Here is a 17,300-nt window from a genome sequence, read left to right on the forward strand (position 1 = left end):
GAACTGGGAGGGCTTTGCAGGAGGCAGACAGGTGTTTGGGGAGGCTGTGTGGGGAGCTGGGAGAATGAGGCCGCTGTGCCCGTCGGGGCAGGAGTCAGGGCTCCCCGGTCCATGGGGGGGCAGCTCTGGGGATCTGATGCACCTGCAGTCCGTCTGGGTTCTGCTGGATCACCTGGGGCATTCCCTGTGTTTCTTCATCCGTAACACAGTGACCACGACAGCACCGGCTCAGAGTTATGAGGTGGTGCGTGTATGACCAGCTGGAGGGAGTATCCCAGTGAGGTCTTTCCTGTCTTCCAAGAATGACCCACCAGACCCCACTACCAAGAATAAAATGCATCCCACTTTTTTTTTTTAAAGATTTTATTTAAGCTTTGCGCAGTGGCAGTATCGTAGCCAATGAGGTTTATCCGAGGCGCGATTATTGCTAATTAAAGATTTTATTTATTTATTTGACAGACAGAGATCACAAGTAGGCAGAGAGACAGGCAGAGAGAGAGAGGAGGAAGCAGGCTCCCCGCAGAGCAGAGATCCTGATGTGGGGCTCGAACCCAGGACCCTGGGATCAGAACCAAGCTGAAGGCAGAGGCTTTAACCCACTGAGCCACCCAGGCGCCCCATATCCCACATTTTAAGTTCAGAGGACTACCAGCTGATGGGCTGGCTGGAAGGTCACTCAGCACTGACGCTGCAAAGCCTTCGTGTAATCAAGAACTTGGCTGGCTTTTGTCCCCGGGGCCTGAGAGGTCACCTCTAAATCCTTGGAATTTCCCAAGTGACAGGAATGTCTGCTATTCATGGTGGGCTCCCCCAGCCCTCCCCCGCCAGATCACTGATGATAAACCACGTGATTTGAGCTCAATCTGCAGGGAACAGAGGGGGCTGGAGATTGCATTCAACTGGTGGCCAGTGATTTAATCAAGGGGCCTACACAGTGAAACCCCAATAAAACTCTTAGATCCCAAAGCTCAGGTGAGCCTTGCTGGGTGGCAACGCTCTGCGTGTTGTCACAGAGTGATGGGCAAGAATGTGTAACTCAGGGGAGCCCTTTGGGATTGAGGGTCTCGTGGGCAGGCCTGTGGGGCCCCTGCTTGTCCACATCACGTCTACAAGGCACTGGCTCTGAACCAGGTCGTTTGACCCCCAAGGGACATTTGGCAATGCCTGCAGACATTTTGGGTTACAAAGCCGGGGAGGAGCTACAGGCATCCAGTGGCCAGATGCCAGGGATATTGCTAAATTATGCCCAGGCCAGGCCCCCAGGACAAAGAATGATCCAGCTCCCACTCCGCTCTAGAGACTGAGCGAGATCAGCAGTGAGTGAAGACCCAGAGCCGGGGACAACCACACCACGGCCACCGGCCAGGCACCAGAGGGAGCACATCCGGTTTCCTTCTCTGTTCTCGGCCTCAACCTCCTAGAAGCAAGCACAGAAGAGGGGGGCACAGAGATAGCAGACACATACGTGTCCCACATGCTTCTTCCCACTGGGGCCTCAGGCCTGGCCTGGGGAGGGGAAGGATGGGGCGCAATCTGAGAAAACTTTGACTTTTTAAAAAGAACAAGTGTTCAACACCAGAGGGAGTCCTGCCGTTAGCATCCAAAGATGGCGGGAAGGCAGACTGAGGTGCCTTAACCGAGAGCTTTCTGCCCGGTGAGGACGGGGATTTTGACACAACACAGCTGGTGGCAGCTATTAGAAAAACATAAAACCTTTTGCTCATGTGCAGGTCAACAAGACGTTTCCTTAGTGAAAGTGGCTCCTTAGTGAAAGTCAGCACACACTGCCTGGCACTGGTTCCGAGCTGAATAAAAGCGAACCACTTGTGTTAAGAGGAAAGTGGAAAGTCGGCAGCCCCCAGCAGAGAGAGCGGTGAAGGATAAGTGGTTGTCATGCAGAGACCGCTGGTTTCAGTTCAAGCACAAAGATCAAGGAAGCCGGGGCCTTGATTAACAAGGCACCCGAGTTCCTGAAAACATTCTGGAAAGAGTCTGTTCCTTTTTTTTTTTTTTTTTTTAAGATTTTTAAGTAATCTCGACACCCAATTTGGGGTTTGAATTTATAACCCCCGAGATCAAGAGTCCCGTGCTCCACTGACTGAGCTGGCTGGGGTGGAGGGCCTGGAAGAAGTCCACTTTTAAGCTACAAACCAGTTTCCTTAAGGGCTAAGCAGTTCTCTAAAGTCTCACCAACTCTGGGGCAACGGGGTGGCTCAGTTGGTTGAGCGTCTGCCTTGGGCTCAGGTCATGATTCCCAGGGTCCTGGGATCAAGCCCCACGTTGGGGCTCCCTGCTCAGCGGGGAGTCTGCTTCTCCCTCTGCCTCTGCCCACCCCTACTTGTGCTCCCTCTCTCTCTCTCTCTCAAATAAATAAATAAAATCTTGAAATAAAGTTGCACCAATGTTTACTTCCTGAGGTAAGTAACCAAGACTCTCCAAAATGGCCGCCCTCAATTCCTTCTCTATCTAGAAGCTGATGCGGCTCCTCACGCTGTGGAATAGGGGCCCTGATCCCTTCCCCTGGAATCTGAGCAGGACTCAGTGATTTGTTTGAGCCCTAGCATGTGGCACAGGTGAGGTTCTGGGACTTCCAAGGCTGGGGCACGGGAAGCCCCGCCAGCTTCTGCCTGGGTCTCCCGGAGTGGTTGCTCCTCAGACACTCCTCCTTGTAACCCAGCGGCCGTGTCACACGGAGAGACCCAGGGAGCTGCGCTGGCCCACAGCTCCAGCTGGACTCTTCCCTGAGCGCCAGCCACAGCTGTCACCACACGGGAGGGCCATCTCGGACAGTGAGCCCCACTGTGGCTGTAACCACAGGAGTCCCCAAGTGTGAATCACCCATCTGAGCCTCGCCAACCCACGGTGAACCCAGTAAGTCCCTGCTTCAAGCCACCACGATTTTGGGCGATGAATTACTCAGACACAGGTAAGTGGAACACTTCCCTAGGGAATCAGTGCTTTCAGACACATATGCTCCTTTCTTGGATGAAACATTAATCGTCTTTCCAGTGATTGCCCGGGAAGGTTCACACAAGTGGGCTCTCAGGGCTGGTGCAAAGACAGAAGACAGACCCCAACACACACTTCCCAGCTCATAAGCCGGGTCCCCTTTGATGGGACAGCATTTAGCACCTCGCTTCCCTTCCCCACCTGACAGTGTCTTCCTCCTTTCCGTTCCTCCATAGATTTCAAACTGCTGTTCCGAAACAGTCGCCACACAAACACGGTCGGGTTGTTCGAGATCTGACTGTGCGGCCGGGTGCAGGGAGCCGGGAAATTCAAGGCTGGCATCCGAGGCTTAGCCACAGGGTGAAGTCTTTTAAGTCCTCCTAATGGAAAGGCAACTTTGTCTCTCATGGACACACAAGGGAGAATCGAATCCCCTGGTAATTAAATGCCAATTAGACATTAAGAAAAAGCATTTGTAAAATTGTATCACCATTCAACAGGGAAATAATTTTAATTGAGCTTTTTAATTCACGAGCGCTTAACTCACGAGCGCTCCTGCTAACACCACCTGGTGAGGGCGACTGTAATAGCTCCAGAGACCCCTGTCCTTTTCTTTCTTTTATTTTTTTAAGATTTTTAAAATTTATATATTTGACAGAGAGACGGTGAGAGAGGGAACACAAGCAGGGGGAGTGGGAGAGGGAGAAGCAGGCTTCCCACCAAGCAGGGAGGCTGGGCTCCATCCCGGGACCTTGGGATCAAGACCTGAGGCAAAGGCAGAGGCTTAACGACTGAGCCACCCAGGCACCGCCCAGTCCCTTGGGCAGCCAGCTTCCTCACCGTCCCACATTCCACTCCAGTATCTGGGAGGCTGTGGGGAGAGACTGTGGTAGTACGCATCATTTCTGCACTCTGCCTGATTCATCCCCAAACATGAAGTCGTCACTGGGACCGTGACAGTTGAGGATGCCCTTCAATAATTTTTCTGTGGCATTTACAGATGTCTGTGAGTTCTTTGAGCTTGCCCACCTGCTTGGAAAACAGGCTACAGATCTCCCTTTCATGCTAAGTCAGCGGTTCCCAAATTTCTCTGCACTTTAGGAATCCCCAGAGGGTTCCCATGTGTGCCACATTGGAGAGCCTGAGTGCTGGTGACCCAGGGCATTAGCTCGCGCCAGACCTGATGGCTATTGTCTCTTGCTTCCTCTCTGCTTTCCATTAGTAATATCCCAAGACCAAACCCAGTTAGAAACCTCGTAGCACTTACATCTGTGCCAGCTGGTAGAGCCTTCACGGAGTAATAAAAATTCTGGATTTAAGATTCTTCCTTCTCTAGGGGCGCCTGGCTGGCTCAGTCAGTAGAGCATGCGACCCTTGACCTTGGGGTCATGAATTCAAGCCCCGAGTTGGGTGTGAAGCCTACTTAAAAAATTTCTCCCCTGGGCGCCTGGGTGGCTCAGTGGGTTAAGCCGCTGCCTTCGGCTCGGGTCATGATCTCAGGGTCCTGGGATCGAGTCCCGCATCGGGCTCTCTGCTCAGCAGGGAGCCTGCTTCCTTCTCTCTCTGCCTGCCTCTCAGTGTACTTGTAATTTCTCTCTGTCAAATAAATAAATAAAATCTTTAAAAAAAAAAAAAATTTCTCCCCTGTGTCCAACGTATTTTTACTTTGGTTAAATTTTAAGTATTTTTTTTCCAAATATAATAAAAATATATCCTGGACGTGGTTATCCCTGGGGCGTTGGGGAGCAGGGCTAGAAGGGAGCACGAGGAGTTTCTAGGATGTGTTTGTTTTTACCATTATGGGTGCATTGGCTCATAAATTCAATTTATGATCTGTGCGCTTTTCTGAAGGTATTTATACTTCAGTAAGGAACCCAGCACACTCACTGCAGACCTGTTGGGAGAAACACAGAGAAGTAAAAAGGCTATAGGAGTGTGGGAACGCCAGAGATCGGCACCGAGGGCCTTTTTGCTGGTGACACTGCTTTTTACATGAGGTAAAATCCTTCCCACTAATACCACCGCGATGCTGACTGTACCCTTCATCCTCGTAAGAGGGGGGAAGCTGCCCCTGGGAGTTACATGAGGCTTAAGGACTGGGCTTCAGTAACTCCATGCCCAGGGGGACTGGTTGGAGAAGACAGTGGGGTTGCCATACTTTTTCAACGGCCAAGACTCTCTCTCCCCGATCTGATCAAGCTCACCTGAGTTCTCCTTTCGCTCAAGCCTCCCACCCTGGGCTCCCCGTGCCTCCCCTCACACGGTCCGGTTCCAGCAAGAATCCTGCTAGGTCGGTTTCTCCGGAATGACCCACCCTCCATGTCTGCTGGGGTCCCCCGCCCTCCCCCCCCCCCGGGGTGGTGTCTGATCACTCTGGCTCCCCCACCAGCTCCTTGGCTAGGAATCCCCACTTTTCCTTGTATTTGGAGTTGACTGTTGATCTCATGGTCATGAATTCAAGCCCTGCATTGGGTGTGAACCCCACTTAAACGAAGGTTCAGATTTGCCCATTCTAGACATTTCAAATAAATGAAATCACATGATGGCCTTTGCACCTGGCTTTTTTCATGTCATATTCTTTTTTAAAAAAAGGTTTGATTTATGTATTTATTATTTGAGAGCGCGAGCAGGTGAGCACAAGTGGGCGGGGGGAGACGAGGGGGTGGCAGAGGGACAAACAGACTCCACGCGGAGTACAGACCCCCATGCAGGACTCGATCTCAGGACCCTGGGATCATGACGTTATGACCTGAGCTGAAACCAAGAGCCCGATACTTAACCGCCTGAGCCACCCAGGTGCCCTAAGGAACCTCATTTTTAAAGATACTTTTCTCAAAGGCCGGTGGGTAATCCTAGCTTTATTTTCCATCTCTGTTAGGTCCATTTTTTTCATGGTTGACAGGCTGGTCTTTATTGAGCGCCTGCAACACTCGGGTCTTGGTCTAGAATTAAAAGTAGCCCCTCCCCCCCACCACTGCCCCTTCACTCAGGCCCCAGACTGCAGGGACATGGCCCTCCCTCGGTGTCCTGGGGTTTGCTGTGGATCCCTGCTCCCAGTCTCGCCCGAGCCCGTATGGCTCCCGCAACGCTGAAGGCTGCACATCGGAGGAAGCGATCTACCCCCAGGACACAACGCGCCTCTCCCCTTGTGAATTTCACTCGTCCCTGCCAAGAGCGGGAGGAGGCCGACCCACCCCGGCTGCCCACACTCTGCAGCTATCGAGTTCTCCCTCCGTAAGTGCTCAGTGTCCTCAGTCTGAGAACCGAGTAGTCCCAGATCCGTGTCCGTGGCACCTGGAACTCAGCCAAAAAAATGATAGGATCTTTGTGCTTCTTTGCAAATGCCAAGTTCCGATGCTCTGGATTTTCCCAGGCCATCTGAGTTAGGAAGACTGATGCACCATTTTGACTCCGCGTCGGGACCATCTGTCCCTGGCTCCTGGGATCCGCCGGCCTGCCGGGCCCGGCCAGGAGGAGGTGGAGTGTCGGGCCGTGCCCTTCCTGGCTCTCAGCATCAGCGCAGCAGCCACCTGGCACCCAGGTGCGGCTCCTCCTCCGGGCCATCCTGCTGCATCCGCCAGGGGCCTGCGGTTGGGAGAGGTCAGCCCGTAAGCCCTTCTTGAGGACTTCCGTGCACAGACCCGTGATGACTGCAGTTCGGGGACGGAGACAAGAAGACAAAAGAAAAGAGGTGTTCTGCAGCGTCTTCCAAAGCTCCCCGCAGCTCAGAGGCACTCGCCCGGCCCCGCCCGGCGCATTTTTTTGGTTGACTTCCAGTAAACAATGTCACTTAACTAATTAGTCTGTGAGCTTTGACAGGTGATCACTTGGTTCCCCATTCCATTTCGAAAGTGAGTTCTGGCGAAGGTTGCTGGGATTATCTGAGGATGCCCTGAAGGAGAAATGACATCTTAACTCATTTTCAAGATGCTGGTCATGTGGCCGTGGCCAGGACCTCAGGGCGGTGAGCAGTGACAACCAGGAACTCTTGCTTTGGTTATGGGCTCTCCTGTCGGATGCGCGAATCACACCCCTTGATGCCCGGAGACTTAGGGGCACACGTGCGCAATTAGGTTACAGCGTCCCTGTCCCCTCGCCCCCAGCTCCCCTCCTCCGCCCCAGCTGTCCGTTGCTTAGATAACCAGGGTTGTGTCTGGTAAAAAATCGAAGGGTTTGACCTTCAACAGGCAAGCCTCCAGGAAAGGGGAATTTCTATTTTTAGGATGTGGATAATGAGCAGCAGGGGTGAGCGAGGCCCCCTCCAGCACCCGCGTCTTCGTGCAGCTGGACGAAGTAGGGCGTCCGTGCCCTTCTTTTGCCCCCTAAGCTACTCCCCCACCCCGCCCACCCCCCACAAAGGGCATACATCTAGGGAGGAGGAAGCCTGAGCGGCTTCAGGGTTTGGATGAAAGAGGACAGGGACACATCCCCCCAGGTGGCCACCAGGGGTCAGTGGGGCGCCTCCAGTGGCCGTTCCCAGAGGCCGCGAGTGCTTTCTCTAGGGTCTGGGTAAGAAGGCACTTCACCTTCCCCTGGCAGACGCGGTCCACCCCCAGGTAGGAGGAACAGCCCCGGACCCCCGGCGCAAACGAGATGTCCAGCTTGGGAGTGTGTCCAGCCCACTGCCTGTTTGCTTTGGGAACAACCCAAGGACACATCTCGCTGGTTGAGAGATGTGAAAGTGGAAAACATTGCACAATAAAAAGCCCCCGGAAAACTGTGGACACACCCATCCCCTTGGCCTGGAAGCTGCCTGCTGCTCCGCGTGCCTGCTCCCCCCACGCCGACGTGCCAGGGCCCTCATCCTGACTCCCATAAGTTTTCCTTTGGGCGACTTGCCTAAGGTGGTTCAATATGGTTCCTCTTCCCTCGGATGCCCCAGGTCTCTAAACCAGGACAAATGAGCAAGGGGGCAGAGCTGGGTGGGGTGGAGGGCTGGCTGCAGCCTCAGAAAGGGACATTCTCTCCCCTTGCAAGTATCCAGGATGTGGGGTTGGGCACTGGACATCAGGCCAGAGGCTGCTTTAGGCCCAGACCGGAGCTGATGTCAGCGACAGCCTGTGGAATGTTCCTAGCCACAATTTTCTGTGCGGCTGGCTGGTCTGGGGCAGCTTCACCACGGAGGACCGACTGCCAGATCACATGATGCGAGCTGAGAGGGCCACACACTTCCTTTGGGCACCCAGGGGGCCCGGGCCCTGGGGCAAACCCTTCCTGCAAAGCCGAGTGGGGAATTCTGCCAGGCCCAAAGAGGATGGGTTGGTCTGCTTCCCAACCCTTCCTCAGGTGAAAAGTTGGGGTTTTGGAATCCTGGATTACTATGTTTAGCCAAGATGCCAATTTCTCTCTCTTGGGTAATTTTCAAAATTGGAAACCAGTGTTTTTTTTGTTTGTTTTTTTTCCCCCGTAGGGACCTCTACCCACAAAGTAGACAGAATCACGTGTTGATGCTAGCAAAAATATATTCACCTCCACATGACAGGTGCTAATTTGGGGGAAAGCAAGCTCCGGTTTGCGTTCACTTGGTAGGGCTCGGGAGGTGGGGAAGGTCAGAAAGTTCTGTGGCCCAGGTGCCTGGGTAGATGGAAGCCCTGCTCAGCGGGGAGACTGCTTCTGCCTCTCCCTCTGCCCTGCCCCCACTTGTATGCTCTCTATCTCAAATAAATAAAATCTTGAATAAAATGAAATAAAGTTCTGTAGCCAAGAAAGGACACAGTTTCTAGCCTTCATTTCCCTATCCGTGGCTGGCAGAGTAACAGCCCCTCAAATGTCCAGGTCATAATCCCTGGCATCAGTGAATTGGTGACCTTATATGGCAAAGGCGACTTTGAGGAGGTTTAGGAGCCCTACATTAAAGCTCTAGAAGGGTGAGATTACCCTGGATTATCTGTGTGGGGCCAGTGCAACCAAGGGTTCCTAAGAGGAAGAGAGAGGTAAGAAAATCAGTCAGAGAGACAACGGTGGAAGTAAAAGTCAGACAGATCTGAAGTCCCGTGCTGCTGACTTTGGAACGAAGGAAGGGTCCTGAGCCAAACAACCCAGGTGGTCTCCAAAGGTTGAGCAGGTGGGGCAGTGCAGCTCCGCTGATCCATCTGAGACTTGTGACCTCTGGAGCGGCAAGATAATAACTCTGGGCATCAATGGGAACCTAATACCCTAACACACAATTTGGTTTTGTTCTTCCAAGGGCTGGGGAACAAACCCATCTTCTCAGAGATCCAAAGACACCATAAGTCAAGGTGCAAGGTGAGATCTGAAAGTCGAGGGAACGGTGTGCAAGCCTGGGCGTGCAAGGAAGTGTGGCAGCGGGTGCAGACATAAACAGCTCCCCCCAACAGACTGCACCCTGACAACGCAGGGAGGAGGGTAGGTGCGCCTTCTAGACACCCCTCTCCTCCAACACCCGCATGAACATGTCCCTTTTTCAGGACACCTCGTATCAGCACATTTTTTTAAATTGAAAACGTAAAACATTTAAAAAAAAAAAAAGTAATACATTAATTCACACTAGAGTCCTAATGACTCCTTGGTTTTTCCTCCTAGAGCAATTTGCATTTGCAAAACACCAGTCCCACAGAAGATCATGCAGACCCTAAGGGACAGATTCAGCCAGATTTTCCACAGGGAGAAGGCCACGGGCTGATGAAAGCAGAGATGGGGTGGTGCAGGGTCCAGCCAAGGAACAGCAAAGTTTGCCGGCCAACCGTCAGGGCAGGGACAGAGGCCTGGGCCAGATCCTCCCCCACAGCCCCAGACCCCGCCACCATACTGGTCCTAGACTTGGGCCTCCAGGTCCTTGAGACCATAGGTTTCTGGGAAGCCCTCATTACAATGACGCCAAGAAACTAACAGGATGGCCTTCAGCGGCTGGGCAGGCATCAGAAGTGAGTGGACTGCTGGTGGCCCGAGGGCTGCTCCCTGGAGGAGGCTCCAGGAGGCTAAGCTAGAATCAGCAGCTAGAATGGGCAGGCCTGCAGGTGAGGGAGGAAGGCAGAGCCCAGAAAAGCCGCAGCAAGGAAACCCAGGAGGACGAGGAGGCCATGCAGAAGGCAGAGCGAAGCGGACCACACCACACGCCCAGAATCGATGAGCCACAGCAGAAACAGAAACTCCGAACACTCCCTGCGAGCAGCCAACCAAGAATCCTGCGTGACCAGTCTGCCCTCCTGGATCGCCACCTGCGGCACACCCCACCCCCTAGCCTACCCCCCCATCCCCACACCCCCACCCACCACCCGGCCAGATGCCTGGCAGGGTCATCAGCATCTAGGAAACTCTCAGAATGGAAAGCCTCACCCGGGGCTGTCGGAGAACACGAGTCTGCAGAGCAGTTGGCAGGCCGGTCACCTCCCTTCCCTGCTCTGACAGCCTCCCGGGGAGAAAGGAGTCAAGGTCAAGAGAGGCCTGGAGGCTCTGGAATTCGGCTTGGGAGCTCAAACCTCCGGGGAGGGGGGGGTGGAGACTGCTTCGGGGACCGGTGGGATGGCGGGAATCCTATCCTAATAAAAGCCAGTCACTTGCCATCTGGCGGCCTTGGCTCCAAGTTTCCAGAGAGCTGGTGCCAGGCACCGTTGATTATTGCTTTTTCACTCTGAAGAAGAAAAGGGGCTCTCAGGTGTGTCTCCCTGGGGAGGGGGCTGTCTCTGGGGAGGAAGGGGGTGGCTGGGAGAAAGGGGGGCTTTTCCACCTGTGAGACAGGTATTACCTTCAGGCTGAGCTACCCAGTGGCAATCAGGTACAGTTCAGGCCTGAGGCCAGACCAGCGGTTATGACCTGCTGGGCATGGGGGCTGATGCTTAATTAGGACTTGGGGGAGGAAGCCTGGAGAGGGCTTCAAGATGTTTCCTCTTTCTCTGGGAGACCCTGCACAGCCGGACCATTGGGGAAGCTCTGTGGCAAGCCACCTACCGGGTCAAGGGCTACTCAAACATCAGTGAGAAGCTGGGGTGGGCTCAGTCTCCCAGGCCGCCGGGCAGCCCTCCGGGGTCTGCCGGGAACTGGTTGGCAGATTGGGCAAGACCCTTCACCTCCCCAGGGTTTCGGTTCCCCCAACTGTCAAAGGGCCACAAACGTCCTGTTCTTGCCCAGTTCCCTCTCTTGGGCCTCCCATACTGATGCGTGACTTGCTGGAGACAGATACGGTTCTTTAGAGAGAGAGGCTGGAGGTCAGTGCGTGCTTGGAGAGACAGAGCCTGGGAACCAGGAGGCCAATGACAAGAATGGGGGGGGGCAGAGCAGTGACCGTGGAGGTGAGGGGGGCAGGGGAAGAGGCGGCAAGGAGCACAGAGGAACCATTGTGCGCACTGGAATCGGGGCCAGAGGGCTTTGCCTTTCACCTCCCTCCCACTGGGCCCCGGAGGCGGGATAAAGAAGCCAGCAGGCTGCCCCCCCTCCCCTCGCCCCCAGGCTTTCTGGTCAATCCCGCCCCCCGCCGGGCCCTGCGCCTCCAGCGGCTCCAGCCTGGGGCGCTAGGAGAAAGAGAGGGACCCTGGAGCAGGCGAGATTTCTCACCACGCACTCCTGCACGGCCAGGTCTTCCCTTCCCTGTGCCTCAGTTTCCCACCAGACTCCAAGGTTTAAAGCGGCGGCTCTTCGGGCCTGATTGCTCTCCCGAGCGGGGGACAGGGGAGGCTGCCCTGGCCTTCTCCGCAGCTACCTCCCTCCAAGGCTGAGCTCTCGGGGAGCACCGCCCCGCGTCCCGCGTTTTCCAGGCGCCTAATCCAGGCTTCGACCGCAGCCTTCACTGGAGAGGAAGAGGGGAGGGAAGGAGGAGGAGGGGAGGGTGGGCTGGATCCGGCCCTCGCGCTCCCGCACGGAGCCTCCTCCGCCCGCAGCCGCTCGCGTCCCCGCATCGCGTGACCACGGCACTGCGGCTGCCGCGCTGCAAATCCCCTCCCCGTGCCGGATTCCTGGGGAGTGGGGGCTGGGGGCCCGGAGGTTCCAGACCGCGGCCGCGGCGCTGCGAGAGGATGATGACGCCCCAGCTCCTTCCCACCTCGTTCTTAGTTTTGCGGAGTTTCTCGACCCTGGAGCGCGTCGCTGAGTCACCTTTCCGGAACGCGCTCGGGACGCTCAGGACCCAGCCTGGGCCGCCCGGGGGCCGCGCCAGACGGAAGCGCGCACCACTGTGACGCGCGCCGAGCCCCGGGGCCCCGCGCCCGCGCGTCCCAATCCCGCGCCGCCCCCCTGGCGGGGGACCTCGGACTCCGCCCCCCAGGTGCCGGGTAACCGCGCCGCACTGCCCGCGTCCCCCGGAAGAGACCCCACGGAGGCGTGCCCGAGTCCCGGCACCGCGGGAACTGCCTCTGGTGGATCTCCAGGGGCGTTGGGAAGGGCGAGGTGTGTGGGGGCTGGTGGCGGCAGGTGTGGGCGCGCGAGCACGCGGCGGTCTGGGCCCGGACCACCCCCGCCCCTGCAGGCGGTTCGGCCTTTTCTCACTTGGGCCCCACCTGGTCAGGTCACCCAGTCGGCTTGGGCAACGCCCTCCTCCGGGTCTCCGCAAACAACCCCCCAGGGACTTAACTCGAGTTGGTCGCGGACACGTTCAGGTCAGACCCTTGCCCACGACACGTATCTGTCTGTCTGTCTGTCTGTCTCTCTCTCTCTCTCTCTCACACACACACACACACACACACACACACACTGACACACGCGTCCCCGTTTGTCTGCGTCGGGGTGAAGACTCCCGGGACGCCTGCCTCCTCCCGCTGAGCCAGTGGAAGCGGCGGGGAGCCACTCCCCGGCGGTGTGACTCTCCGATCCCGCCAGGGACCCTCTACACCTTGTTTACACCGCCAGGCTCCCCTCTGGCGGGTGAGGGGCGCGGGCCTGGGTCGCCCGCTGCGGGGCAGCTTCTCTCGCCCAGGTGAGCCTCGATCGTTTCCTCTGGGGAAAAGACCCAACTTTTAAGGTTCTTGACAAGGCCCCCTCCTCCGGACCGCAGTCCCCCGGCGGGTCACCTGCCTTCCCGGGGTAGGATAGGGAGGGGGCGCCTAGCTGCCTCGGGCTCGGTGGCTGCGCGGCCGAGCTGCGGCTCCGCAAAGCCAAAAATAACCCTCCCGGGGAGAACGGGCGCGGCGGGAGAGACGCCGCGGCGCAGAGGAGGGGTACCCAGGCGGGTCCGGGCCTCCGGTTCCGGCGGACTGGGGCTGGGACGCGCCAAGGGGGGAAGGCCCCGAGTCGGGAGGTCGCCTCGCCCAGGGGCAGCCTGGGGTCCGCCCCGAGCGTGCCGCTTCCACTCTGGGCGCGCGAGGGCGAGTTCGCCCTCGCGCGCCCGGGACGCTGAGCTCGCGGCGCGCCGCTCGCGGCCGGACCCGGGGCCCCGCGCCTCGCCGACTCCCGCCCCGCGGCGGCGCCACCGCCTCCTCGCGGGTCGCCCAGTCCGAGCGGCGGGCGCGCGTGGCCGCGTCCCGGGACCCCGCCGAGCGTCTGCGCGTGGCCGAGCCGCGGGCGCTGATTGTGCGGGAGGCGGCGCGGTGAAGCCGGGGGCGGGCGGGCCCAGGCCGCGCCAGGCGCCGGTTCCACCCTCGCGAGCGCGGGGAGCGCGGGGTGTGGCCAGGCCGGGGCCCAGGCACAGCGCCCTCCCCGCACCGCGGCGCCTGGCGGCGAAGTTGAGCTGAAAGTTTGAGGCCAGAGGCGGAGAGGCCGCGCAGCCAGCATCAGTCCGGCGCCCCGGCTGTCGCTCAGACGTGGGGCCGAGCGCGGGGCGAGCCGAGTTCCGCCCTAGGCCGCTGTAGGAACGGAGGTGCCGCCTCCCCGGCAAACCGGACCGACTGGGTAGGGCCGCCCGCCCTGCCTTCTCGCCGCTCGTGGCTCCTGGGCGCCCACTCGGCGCTGTGCTGAGGGAGGCGGCGACCGGCGGCGGGGCTCGGGCTCAGGCCCCGCGCGACCCCGGCGCTGCTCCCACGAGCGAAGGGCGCGTCCCGGCGGCGCTGCCGGGCTTTGGGACCCCCGCCGCTCTGGAGCTCGGGGTGGTGGCCCCAGCCACCCGGCCGGCTCGGGGCGGCGATCGCTTCGCGCCGAACTTTGTGCCCCGCGATGTCCGCTCCAGTTCTGGCATTTTTACGCCACTGGACCCCCCTCCCCCTGGCAGTCCCGGGCCGGGTGAGGAGCTGGTGCGACCGAGAGAGCCACGGGGCTCTGACTCATCGTCGGGCCGGAACCCGACGCCCCTGAGAGGAGAGCCCCCAGGAAGAGACCTCTCGGCCCTGCGGGTGGGGGCTCGGTTCTAGGACGGGAGCGCCCTTGGTGGCACCAGACCTCGGCTCTCGGGACCCCTCGGAGGACTAGGCGATGCCGGAGCGCGCGGCTCCCCGAGCGTGGTCCGAGGATCTAGCTGGGCGCTCCCCGGCTCAGGGGGCTGCTCCGGACTCCGCCAGCGCCGTCTCCTCTCCCTCAGATCCCGCAGCCGCAGGGGATGACGCGGATGCGTCCACGGCCCCGGCTCCGGGCGGGGAGGGCGAGCCCCTCAGCCGGCACCGCGACGCCCGCCTGGGCAGCACCGATAAGGAGCTGAAGGCAGGAGCCGCCGCCACGGGCAGCTCCCCGACAGCGCCGGGGCCGCCCTGGCAGCGGGAGACGCGGGTCGAGGTTATGAATCCAGGTTTGTGGGGTCCCGGTGGGGAAGGTCTGGGTGGTGAGGGGGGGTCCCCTTCCTCCCTTGCCAGGAAGAATGGCCGAGTCAGCTGGGCAAAAGAGGGGCTGGGACAGTAGAAACACTTTTTCCCTAGGAGGCCCGAAGCGGGCCCGGCCCCAGAGAGGGATTGGGGCGTCAAGGGCACGGCGCTCCCTCCCGGAGCTCCCCACTGGAGGCCACAGCCTCCTGCCCGGCTCGGTTGGCTCGCTTACCCGGGGATTTCAGGCCCCACGTTTCCACCCCGGTACCCCCGTTGCGATCCGCGGCCCCCTAGCGGCCGTTTGGGGACGTGGCCTTTTGGGGCTTGTTTTTCCAGCGTGCGGCGCCTGGAGCCTGCCCCGGCCCTGCCGCGTGCTGGTCCTGTTAAACCCGCGCGGGGGCAAGGGCAAGGCGCTCCAGCTCTTCCGCAGCCACGTGCAGCCCCTGCTGGCTCGGGCCGATGTCTCCTTCACGCTGATGCTCACTGGTGAGTGCCTCCCCGAGGGGTAGCGGGGAGCATCCCCTGCCACGGCCCCTCAGATGCCCTGTGGCCACCCTGTCTCTCTGCAGAGCATCGGAACCACGCCCGGGAGCTGGTGCGGGTTGAGGAGCTGGGGCGCTGGGATGCGCTGGTGGTCATGTCTGGGGACGGGCTGATGCATGAGGTGAGCCCCCCCCCCCCCCCCGTTGGGGCTGGGTGTGGGTAGTGGGGGGCCGTGCTACCTAGGCTGACCCCCTGCCCCTCACACCCCCTCCCCATGTTCCAACAGGTGGTGAATGGGCTCATGGAGCGGCCGGACTGGGAAACCGCCATCCACAAGCCTCTGTGTAGCCTCCCTGCTGGCTCCGGCAATGCCCTGGCTGCTTCTCTGAACCATTATGCCGGGTGAGAGCCCAGGGTCAGAGTGGGCCTCGGTTTCCCCTCAGTGCCACTCTCCTGCCAGGTTTTCTAAGTCACCAGGTACTGGCGTACCCTTCACCATCGGTTCTGGGGTCCTCTCCGGGTGACTCCAGCTGGCTGCCTCCACCTGCTCCATCTAGGGACCCAGTGTTCCTCTGCACGCCTCAAGTCCCCAGGCAGAGGAAGGGGAGGGCAGGTGAGGCCTCCTGCCCCGCTCCCTCTGACCTCTCTCCCCTGCAGCTATGAACAGGTGACAAATGAGGACCTCTTGACCAACTGCACGCTGCTGCTGTGCCGCCGGCTGCTGGCGCCCATGAACCTGCTGTCGCTGCAGACGGCCTCGGGGCTTCGGCTCTTCTCTGTGCTGAGCCTGGCGTGGGGCTTCATCGCCGACGTGGATCTGGAGAGCGAGAGGTTTCGGCGTCTAGGGGAGATGCGCTTCACTCTGGGCACCTTCCTGCGCCTGGCGGCCCTGCGTGTCTACAAGGGCACGCTAGCCTACCTCCCTGTGGAACGGGTGGTCTCCCAGGGGCCCGCCCCCGCTGCTGTGGAGCGGCAGAACCAGCAGGGTCCCACGGACGCCCACCTCGTACCCCTGCAGGAACCAGTACCCCCGCACTGGACTGTGGTCCCGGAGCAGGACTTCGTGCTGGTGCTGGCGCTGCTGCACACCCACCTGAGCAGCGAGATGTTCGCCGCCCCCATGGGCCGGTGTTCGGCCGGCACCATGCACCTGTTCTACGTGCGGGCGGGCGTGTCTCGGGCCATGCTGCTGCGCCTCTTCCTGGCTATGGAGAAGGGGAAGCACATGGACTACGACTGTCCCTACTTGGTGTACGTGCCTGTGGTTGCCTTCCGCCTGGAGCCCAAGGACGGGAAGGGTGTGTTTGCCGTGGATGGCGAGTTGATGATCAGCGAGGCGGTGCAGGGCCAGGTGCACCCAGACTACATCTGGATGGTCAGTGGCTGCGTGGAGCCCCAACCCAGCCAGAAGCCACAGCAGGGAGCCCCTCAAAGAGAGCACTTATGACTGTGGGCCTCGCCGTGCCTTAGCCTCCTGGTCAACTCGGAGCTCAGAGCGCTGCACCTTTTCCCAGGCCTGGAGGGCCTGTCCATAGCTCGTGTGGTGGGAAGGAGGACCCCTGAAGACGGTGGGAAGGTGGAGGCTGTGCTTTGGAAGGACAGGCTCTGCCTACCAAGGGCCAGAATGAGGCTCTGGGCCAGAAGCCTGGCTGGCTGGCCCTCCCTGCCTGTGGAAGCCACTCCCACTTTGTTTCTGGGAGCCCAACCCCATGAATCAGATCCAAATAAAGTGACATTCCCAGCGTACTGGTCTTATCCTAGGCATTGGGGAAGCAGTGGGGTCTCACTCCTGCCAGGGTTCTACAACTTCCCATTAGCAACGCCCAGTGGTGGGCAGTGGATCGGCCAATGCGTGGCACTAACTCCTGGTGTCATTTCTGATGGTGGGCACAGGACCTGGACTGCCTCCGTTTGTTGTTGTCGTTGTCATCTGTTTTAGCAGGGGTTAGGGTCCTGCCCCAATGATTAAGCCACCTGTGGCCTGGGAGAAACTGGGGGACTCAGCCAATGGCCTACCCCATGTGGAAGACAAACTCAGAGCCAGGATGTCTTACCTGGGGCCGCACAGCCAGCTGGCCTCAGTGAAGGGGAAAGGTCTGATTTCAGGGGCATTAGGAAAATGAGCAACAAAACCCCAATGGAGGCAGTTGTTCCCTCCTGAAAGTAGGGCTCCCCCAGCCTCCTCTACCCGACCCTGCCAGGTCCTTGGCGGGGCCGGGGTTGGGGGGTAGAAGTTAAAAGGAGAAAGCAGGG

General features: G+C 59.2%; 1 protein-coding gene, 2 long non-coding RNA genes and 1 pseudogene across 6 annotated transcripts; 2 read left to right on the forward strand and 2 right to left on the reverse strand.

Annotated features, from left to right (window-relative positions):
- The first annotated feature begins 370 nt into the window (after positions 1–370).
- Positions 371–455, forward strand: LOC116578655 (annotated as a pseudogene).
- An 836-nt stretch (positions 456–1,291) lies between these two features.
- On the reverse strand, positions 1,292–4,840 carry LOC116577088. The gene is made up of 3 exons (XR_004280381.1): positions 4,745–4,840; positions 3,151–3,329; positions 1,292–1,417 (listed from the first exon to the last, which is right to left on the reverse strand). It is a non-coding gene; the product is annotated as an uncharacterized LOC116577088 (long non-coding RNA).
- A 952-nt stretch (positions 4,841–5,792) lies between these two features.
- Positions 5,793–12,632, reverse strand: LOC116577086. 3 transcript variants are annotated; one of them, XR_004280380.1, is made up of 5 exons: positions 11,945–12,632; positions 11,461–11,692; positions 10,858–11,093; positions 10,246–10,540; positions 5,793–9,057 (listed from the first exon to the last, which is right to left on the reverse strand). It is a non-coding gene; the product is annotated as an uncharacterized LOC116577086 (long non-coding RNA). The 3 variants fall into 3 exon arrangements; XR_004280379.1 differs by lacking the exon at positions 10,858–11,093; XR_004280378.1 differs by having other exon boundaries at positions 10,858–11,692.
- SPHK1 (sphingosine kinase 1) lies at positions 11,145–16,793 on the forward strand. Of its 2 annotated transcripts, XM_032319821.1 has the most exons (6): positions 11,145–11,481; positions 14,348–14,551; positions 14,901–15,050; positions 15,134–15,228; positions 15,334–15,449; positions 15,705–16,793. In XM_032319821.1, exons 1-6 carry the CDS (start codon positions 11,160–11,162, stop codon positions 16,492–16,494), a joined length of 1,677 nt encoding a protein of 558 aa, XP_032175712.1. In that variant the 5' UTR covers positions 11,145–11,159; the 3' UTR covers positions 16,495–16,793. The 2 variants fall into 2 exon arrangements, with proteins under 2 accessions (XP_032175712.1, XP_032175713.1); XM_032319822.1 differs by lacking the exon at positions 11,145–11,481 and having other exon boundaries at positions 13,733–14,551.
- The last annotated feature ends 507 nt before the right edge of the window (positions 16,794–17,300 follow it).

Source organism: Mustela erminea, chromosome 18 (assembly GCF_009829155.1).
Source record: "Mustela erminea isolate mMusErm1 chromosome 18, mMusErm1.Pri, whole genome shotgun sequence".
Taxonomy (NCBI): domain Eukaryota; kingdom Metazoa; phylum Chordata; class Mammalia; order Carnivora; family Mustelidae; genus Mustela; species Mustela erminea.

Excerpts from the sequence above, each read along its gene's own strand:
- SPHK1 (XM_032319821.1), top strand. The coding sequence starts at position 11,160 with ATGACAAGAATGGGGGGGGGCAGAGCAGTGACCGTGGAGGTGAGGGGG. Across the intron at positions 14,552-14,900 it reads GGTCGAGGTTATGAATCCAG|CGTGCGGCGCCTGGAGCCTG; the intron begins GTTTGTGGGGTC and ends TTGTTTTTCCAG. Across the intron at positions 15,450-15,704 it reads TCTCTGAACCATTATGCCGG|CTATGAACAGGTGACAAATG; the intron begins GTGAGAGCCCAG and ends TCTCCCCTGCAG.